The sequence below is a fragment of the Cyprinodon variegatus genome, unplaced genomic scaffold, assembly GCF_000732505.1.
Source record: "Cyprinodon variegatus isolate N-32 unplaced genomic scaffold, C_variegatus-1.0 Scaffold1722, whole genome shotgun sequence".
NCBI lineage: Eukaryota > Metazoa > Chordata > Actinopteri > Cyprinodontiformes > Cyprinodontidae > Cyprinodon > Cyprinodon variegatus.
In genome coordinates, this window is record NW_015152175.1 from 53,798 (window position 1) to 61,962 (window position 8,165).

The 8,165-nt window shown below is 42.4% G+C and overlaps 1 protein-coding gene across 1 annotated transcript in view; it reads right to left on the reverse strand.

Moving 5' to 3' along the window:
* slco4a1 (solute carrier organic anion transporter family member 4A1) overlaps positions 1 to 2,031 on the reverse strand; it is a 27,396-nt gene extending 25,365 nt beyond the window's left edge. Inside the window, exon 1 of the mRNA XM_015404390.1 lies at positions 1,018 to 2,031. Within this exon, the coding sequence (XP_015259876.1) occupies positions 1,018 to 1,849 (832 nt within the window). The 5' untranslated portion in view covers positions 1,850 to 2,031. The remainder of the gene's footprint in view (positions 1 to 1,017) is intronic.
* Between the last annotated feature and the right edge of the window lie 6,134 nt (positions 2,032 to 8,165).

The following is an 8,165-nucleotide window of genomic DNA, read 5'->3' on the forward strand; positions in this document are numbered from 1 at the left end:
CGTAGCATAACGATGACATATAGCAATATTTCATTAGTAAAAGAGATTGATATGGTGTTTTTAAATGGCAATATATCAGCATATGAAGATAGAAGTTTTTAAGTCTGTAAAAAATTAGTTTTTGAGGAAGAAGAAGAAGTAGTATTTTATTTTTTTTTTAGAATTTAGAAACTCAGAAGCTGATCAAATATCGGGTTAAATATCGGTGGGTTGGCTGATATCCGATATTCAGTTTTAAGACTGATACCGATAAGGGGCCGATTATATCGTGCATCCCTAAGTAATACGGTTAAAGTGGGAACGCTGTCACACAGAAGGGAACAGAGAGTTGTAGCCAGCACCTAGATCTATGCTTTATAGCAGAAGTAAGAACTTTTTCATGCAGATGTTACAGCAAAGTACTGCAGTAATAGAATCTGGAAAAGCAGGCTTTCAAAGTTATGGAAAAGCTGAAACATCGGCACAGGCTGTGTCCTATCGTCCATCCTGACCCCTAAATCCCTCCATCACTATATAGAGCAGGGACTCTATAGTGAACTCTATAGTGAACTCAGTTAACTGGCTGTTCAGACAGATGATTCCTACTTTTCACTTCCTGTTGGTCACATGACTCCACCTCCCCACCTTCTTTGTTATTTGTCGCCTCAGATAAATTCCATAAGGGTTTCTGAGGAAAGCTGTCGTAAAGCAGTTGGGGATATATCTGCCCGTCTAGTGAGCGTAGATGATCACTGCTTTTCCAGGTGCATTGTGGGAAATTTCGAGTCCACTACTTTTTTATCCACTAGATATTCGGATACTCATCTAAAATCTTTTAATCGCTTTATAGTGCCCTATATAGGGGTTAAGGCGGCTATTTGAACACAGCTATGGTTATGCTTAGTGCAAATGAAAATATGCAATAAAATCATAAATGCAATATAGGTTGAAAATAAATGCAATTTTGAAATTTGTTGAAAATGATCAGTTGTGATTTTAGGTAAATGAGAAGTTTTCTGCAGACTTGTTGGCACTGACCTATGTAAACGGGTCCGTACTTGGAGCTGACGTTCTCGTCCAGGTAAGTGACCCCCAGCGTGTACAGCGGCGTGGCTCCGATGCCGTGCAGAAACTGGCCCAGCATGAACACGAAGCGATAGTTTGACAGCACCTCGCCGTCCTTCTCCTGGCACTGGTAGGTCACGTTGGCAGAGCACATCCCGATTTGCTCCTGCACATTGACCAAGTAGGCGGGAGTGGTGAAATGAGGCAAGGCGAACACCAGGGAACCCAGCCCCATGATGAGGACCCCCCACCCCAGCCAGCGGGGCTTGTGCCCGCTGCCGCCAAAGTAGCTGACGAAGGACAGACAGATGCAGGCGGCGATGTCGTAGGAGCTGACAATGAGACCGGCCTGGGAGCTGGGCAGGTCGAAGCGTCGCTCGATGGAGGTGACCACAGAGTTGATGAATCCGTTGATGATCATTCCCTGGAGAAAAGAGGCCACGCACAGGAAGAACAGCACCCAGCGAGGCGTGTTGAACACTTGGAGGAATTTGGGCTTCAGAGCTCCCCAACCACACAGTTGATCAGAGGGTGTTAGCGTTAGCTCCAAAGGAACCTCTGTGTCAGGCCGACTGCCGTCTTCATAAAACTGTCCTGGCAGCTTTGAAGCCCTTGTGAAAATAAGGGGCCCATTTCGGCCCTCGGCTCCTGGTGTGCCGGGGCTTTCCGCACCAGACCCAACGGGGCTTTCTGTCTGGGAATCCAATGGACTAGGCGTGTCCAACGGGGGACCCCCATCGTCCTGCAGATCCAGGAGCTCCTGCCTGGAGCTGAACGATACGTCGGCATTTAGCAACACTGGCATCCCCCCTTAGAGGGGTTCTCAGAGGTCCTGAACGGCTCTGTGAGTAGAAATGGTCAATCTGCAGATTCTCCTGCTCCTAATCACATCCGCTGTTCAACACACGCATCCACAGAGATGCAGAGACTCAGGTTTGTCTGTGTCACACGATGGAGGGGGAACCCTGGAACGGGGCAGCGTCAACACATCCTGTTAGAGAAAAGACGAAGAATTAAACACAAAAAAAAAGACAATTAAACATTTGACAGGCTGACAATTTAAAGATCATTTAACTCAAAACTTGATCTGATCAATCAATGCAAACTTAAATAGTTAAATCGTCTGTGCGTGGACACTTTCCCTGGAACCAATGGATCAGGTTAGAAAGGATCCCTGGTGCTTCAGATGCTGCAGGTCTGGGTTTTAGTTCTGTATACAAGGAGGGTCGTTTTCTTAATGTGTGTCGGAAACAGAAAAACTCAACAATCTGCAAGTTCCGATCAAACAGCATCCTCAGTGTCGCCTTATTAAATAAAGGAACGTCACCGGATGGATGAACCGTTTCTGTAGAACCAGAAAAAAGAAGCAGAAAGTGATGCTTGGTTCTGAGAACTAAACTCAGTTCCTCCTCCTACTATCATGAATCCAACCCTCCTCTCCTTTCTGTGATGAAATACCTTTAAATTCTCTCTTCAAACACAGAGGTCTGCTGCATCAAATCAAAAAACATAATAAAAATTACTTTTATTAGCATTTTTTCATTAAATATTGACTTTAATGACCTACCACTGAGTAACTACAACATTTCCAAGAACATTAGAGACTAAAGATCTTCCTGAAACACTCCCATCGTGCATCGGATTTCTTCTCACCTGCAAAGACTCAGCTCAGGTTTTCCTCTCTTATACAAAGTGGAAAACAATAACAGCCATTTGCAAAATGATGCTTCTGCCACAGATGCATAAAAACTAAGAAAAATAAATAACTCATAAAAGGCGGACGGTTGGTTCACCTGCAGCAGAACATGCCTGAATGGAAATGTGCTTTTCTACAGTTAAAACCAGCAGGAGGTGCGCTGTGAGAGATAATTACTGACTGGAGCCACTTAAACATTGACAACCTTGGAGAAGGAAGTAAATCATAAAGTGAAATATTAAGAAGAAATGTTTCACGGATCATTAAAAAAAGTGGACCATATGTTCAAATCAACAACACAAAGCTAGAAGAGCTGCTTGTGCTAAACACAAGAGGTGATTTGAGCTGAATGGCTGGAATGTTAAAGAACAACTGACCTGAAAAGCGGAACATTTAACGGCTTCATTATTTTCCATAATGAACTGCTCATCATAACATCCCAAAAACAAACATGTTGCTCATCATCTTATCACTTTGCAGCTGGAAGGACTTAATGCAATGTTTGCAAAGATAAACCTAAATGTGTTTATGTGAACTACACAAACTTTCACAGTAGTTTTAAAGTAGAATGCATCATTTTTTTTTGATAAGTTTATGCAATAAAAGACAGAAGCTGCTTTCATTCATTACAAACATCCTGCTAAAGCAAATGAAAACAAAGCTTCACAATGTGAGAGAAATCATAAAGAGATCCAGTCTCCTACCTCCGGTTCTGACCGAGATAAACGGATCTGTTGACGTTCAGTAAATAGAGAAAGTTGAAAGGGAAAGCTGGAAAGCAAAGCTTCCATGCCAGGTGGAAAGCTTTTCTCCCAAAGCCTCTTATATGTCTAACGCTGAGGAAGCACAGCGCCCGTCCCACTGAGCCGTCCTCAGGGTGGGAGGAGTCCGGCTGGATGCTCTGGATAATTCGCTCACCTAAGCATGTCCTGATTCTGGGAGCCTGACAGCTGAACCACAGCGTGCGCTGAGGTGGAGAAACACAACGGGCCGTACTGAACGACTCCACACTGCAGAAATGATCTGGAAATAAGTCATTATTTAATTCAAGGGTATTTCCCCTCAATCTGAGCAGGTAAAGAAGATGATCTGCCAATGGAATCAGTATTTTCACTCTTAAAATAAGATAATTAGATAACATGCACTTGAAAAAGGAGAATGCAGTTGTTTTTTTCTTATTTTAAATATAAATGCTCTTGTTCTATTGGCAAAGTGAATCATTTACCTCCTCAATTCAAGAAAAAATCTATTTATAAAAAAAAAAAATTTATTTGGATTAAATAGTTTTGCAGTGCAGCTGTTTAAACGTTCCCTTCCCTCTCAAAAGGAGTCACACTAAGTAGGATGTAATGCCGCTAAAGCCTCGTAGAAGCGATAAAACGCTGCTATGAATGGCTGCTGCTCTTCACAACAAACATCAGGAATGAAAAACGAGGAAATGACGGTTTTACTGTTCTGGAGGTGAAGATAGGCTGGATGAGGAGACATGGACGATGGTCAGGTCTCTGCTGAGGCCTGAATAAGAGGACTTTCATTTCTCCCCATCTTTTCCTGTTAGGTTTGTTTCCTTGATTGACCTTTGATGTAAATCAAGCTTTTGTATAAGCCTTGGTACGAGCAGGGCAGCTGCCTAGGACCCCAAGTTCCTGAAGCCCCCCCCTTCAGTGTCCACCATATTGGATCAGTCCATTCGCTGCACATGTTCAGAAAGGTCTAAACAGTTTGATTAATTTATTCTACAGGTGATCATCTAGTTTCACATATGAGCTGAATCAGTTTATTCATTTATCACCAATTTACAGCAAATCACCCTGAAGGCACCTTAGAGTCTATCTGCTGAAGTCAGATTATTTTTAATCCACCTCTTTGTTTTCTATCAGATTGAATTGATTGGTTGACCTGCAGAATTCACTCCCTGCAGAATTAATCCGGTCTAATCTGAGCCAGATAAAAGTGAAAGAACCTGAACTAAACCAGAACTAAAGCTCTGTCAACTGGACTCTAACTAAGCAAACCTGAAAATCTAAAAAAACAAACAAATCTTTTTTGTTTCTGTGGTTTTGTTATCACTCCCACTCAATCAAATATATATTTGATTGAGTGGGAGGGAAGATGCATGACTGGGATGGTGTCAGGTTAACAAACATGACTAATGTTGATTCATTCTTTTTAAAATGAGGTCATTAGTGGGAGAAGAAGATGAGCAGTGACCTGATCCACGTCTCTAGAAACTAAACTTCTTCATCCTATTGGCCCTTCCTCTGCCTCGTCTCTGGTGTTGATCACTATCTTCATCCCCTTCATTTTCCCTGTTTGTCTCCTTCTTCTCCTCTTATTGCAATAAAAATGTCCTCCATGTCTGTCTGGATCCAGGGCCCAAAGACGAGACGTCACTTTTTAACATGCATTAAAAATGCCTTTAAAGGCAAACAATCAATCCAACATCCAGTTGCTGAAATAAACTGATCTAAAGTACTATTTTCTATGCAGCCTCTCTGCACACTTCTACCTTTTTAAGTCAGGTGTCAGTTCAGCCAAGCAATACTAAGCAGTTGCCAAGGGCCCCAAGTTCCTGGGGGCCCCATACACTCTGTTTCCATGTATGGTTATTACAACTATTCCTTATTTGTGCACATTAATTATGTTTTTGATAAAAATCCTTTGGCTAAAATGCCATCAGAACGCTGATAATATTAAGTGTGTCTCAGCCCCCCCTTCAGTGTCCACCATATTGGATCAGTCCATTTGCTGCACATGTTCAGAAAGGTCCAAACAGACAGCAGCAAACCATTTGAAAACAAACCATGCAAAGAGCAGTGTTGCCAACTTAGCGCTTTAGTCGCTATATTTAGCCACTTTTCAGACCCCTCTAGCACTTTGATTTCTAAAAAGCTCCTAGCGCCAAATCTAGAGACTTTTTTCTGCTACTGGAGACTTTGGAGACAACATCTAAAAGCAGCGAACTCTGCTCTCCAGAGCGAGTAGATTGGTAACCCCGCCTCCTGCTCTCCTCTATCTTGTCTGCTGTCATGATTCATGCAGCTATTATTTCATCCAAATGAAAAATGGAGAACAGATAAGCAGATCATGGCTTGTCTACAGTGAAAAGAAGGACTGGGTTATTTACTTTGGCCTTTTTGGAAACACAGGAAGGAGCAATCAGCTAAGTGAGCTTAGTGCTTGGAAAAAATCTTTCATTCCTTTAGAGACAGCATGAAAAGTCAGCTGAGTACAAAACATAGAGAGGAAAACAAGAAGAAAAGGGACAAGAAGAGAGGGACACAACCTAGAACAGAGAATGGATGTCTATTCTATTAACATTTCTACATCTGGAGAATGGGGCTGTTTGATGTGTTCTTCTCCATTCAGAGGGCCCCCCTGTCTGTCTTTGCATAGGGCCCCACATTTCCTAAATCTGCCCCTGGGTAGGAGCCTGGAACCTGTTCAGGGCTGACTCTGCCTCCTACTGATGGAGATCAGTTCAGTGCCGTAAAGAATGCAGTTGGAGGGAGACGAAAGGAAGTAAATCTGACCATAAAAATGAATTGTTGTAATTCTCCTTTCCCTGACTGTTCCTAACTGTTCTAGTAACCATGCTCACCTGTTCAGTCTAATTATCTAAACCTGAGCTCTGCAGCATATAGACCCATTCAAGCTTCTCCTCTGCATCCAGGTCATCTGGGGCTCCATGCAGAACAAATCTGCCTTTTTGGGACCAAGTCACTTTTAGCTTTAATTGTTTTCACCTTCTGCTACTTTCTGACTCCTCTCAGCCCAACAGGTTTGTGTAACTTTGATCCCGATAGAGAAGAACTGAATCTGCTGAACTTTTCCTGTTTCCTCTGGATTCATCCAATTAAACTAGACTCTGATTGTTCCGTGACACCGTCTCTGTTAGCCTCCATCTGCTCCAGATCCTCCAACGTGTCCTGAGCTGCTGGCATCCTGAATCCTAAATTAAGCCCAAATTCTTTATAAAGAATATTTTTGCCAGTTATATGAACTTTTTATCAAATTAATTTAGGATAAATCATTTCTCACTGTCTCTGAGTGCACCCTGTATCTTCACACGCTAACATGTTGTTTGTAAATATGCTGCAGACATTTGAGCTGAACAATGAAACAGTGATTAAAGAGACGATAAAAACAGCAGTGGGCAGATTAGATGTCATAAAAGCTGTTGATCGGCTGTAAACATCTCAATAAAGCAGAGATGCACCGATTGTTTAAAGCAGCAGAGATTAGTGGCTGCAGGGCCCTGCAGAAATGACCCCAGCTTTGCCAGGTCAGCTATACGATCAGCAATACCTGCCGGGATACGAGAAGCACAGCTTCACATGGAGGCACAGAAACAATACAGAAGGTGTTCATCTCACAGACCAGGAGGAGAACAGAGAAGATAAACTATATGAAATATTTCTACTTTTTTCCGTTATTGTTTTATGACATTATGGGAGTTTCTTTCTGTTTTACTCCTACAGACTCTCCAGATCAGCTCCTGATTTCAGCCTGAGGTTCAGAAAAGGCAGCAGTGTTGAAAATCCGATTCAATCAGAGAACATCCGTTTCATTACAACAGGAGTCTGGCTTTCCTGCGCATGAAGGTACGACAGCAGCAGGCAGACGATTCCTGGGAGGAAAGTTACAGGTTGGGATTGGATGGGGTGGGTGTTTAAGGAGTGGATTAATATCAGCTGATGATAGGGTGATGAGTGGGAGGGTCCTGAAAGTGGAACCAGTTCATTCCTCAAACAATGCACTAATACGACCAGCACCTTCCTGTCACCCTGTTTGTTGTTCTGAAAAGTTCTCACAGGCTAATTTTGGGTCCAAACCTCCAGATCAGAGTAGAGAGCTGTAATATAATTAGCCCCCCCCCCACCAGCTCCTTTATCTTCCCACATGAACCTTATTTGCTTTGGAATCAGGAGTTTTTCCTCTGAGCTTCAAAAAGGCTTTTGAAGCTCGGAGAAAAAAAACTTTCCATGAATTCAAACATTCGGCTGAAGTTAGAAATCTATCTGAGGCTAACGGTCAGCCTGAGTCTGATCAGATGAATATGAGGGTTAATAAAACAGCAGCAGACGTTTCTCTCTATGAGCTGGCTGGGATTATTTCATTCCATCTAACAGAGGGTTATCCAAACGTAGAAAAGTTTTCTCACAAATGAGGCAGCATCTATTTCACCTGCTAATCTCACTCATTTAACTCACGGGAATCTGGGTTAAAGGATTTACAGCTTTAAGTTTGTCTCTCTGCGTTTTTAGTGTCTGTTTGTAACATATAGAAAGTTTAGTTAACATTATCCAGAACTGCTGTTGTTGATTTGGAGATAAAATGGATGTTTATTAATAAACTAAAGTCCGGATTATTCTAGACCATTGATGTTCAGAGCTCTACTGGCCCGTCTAAAATAGAACAACTC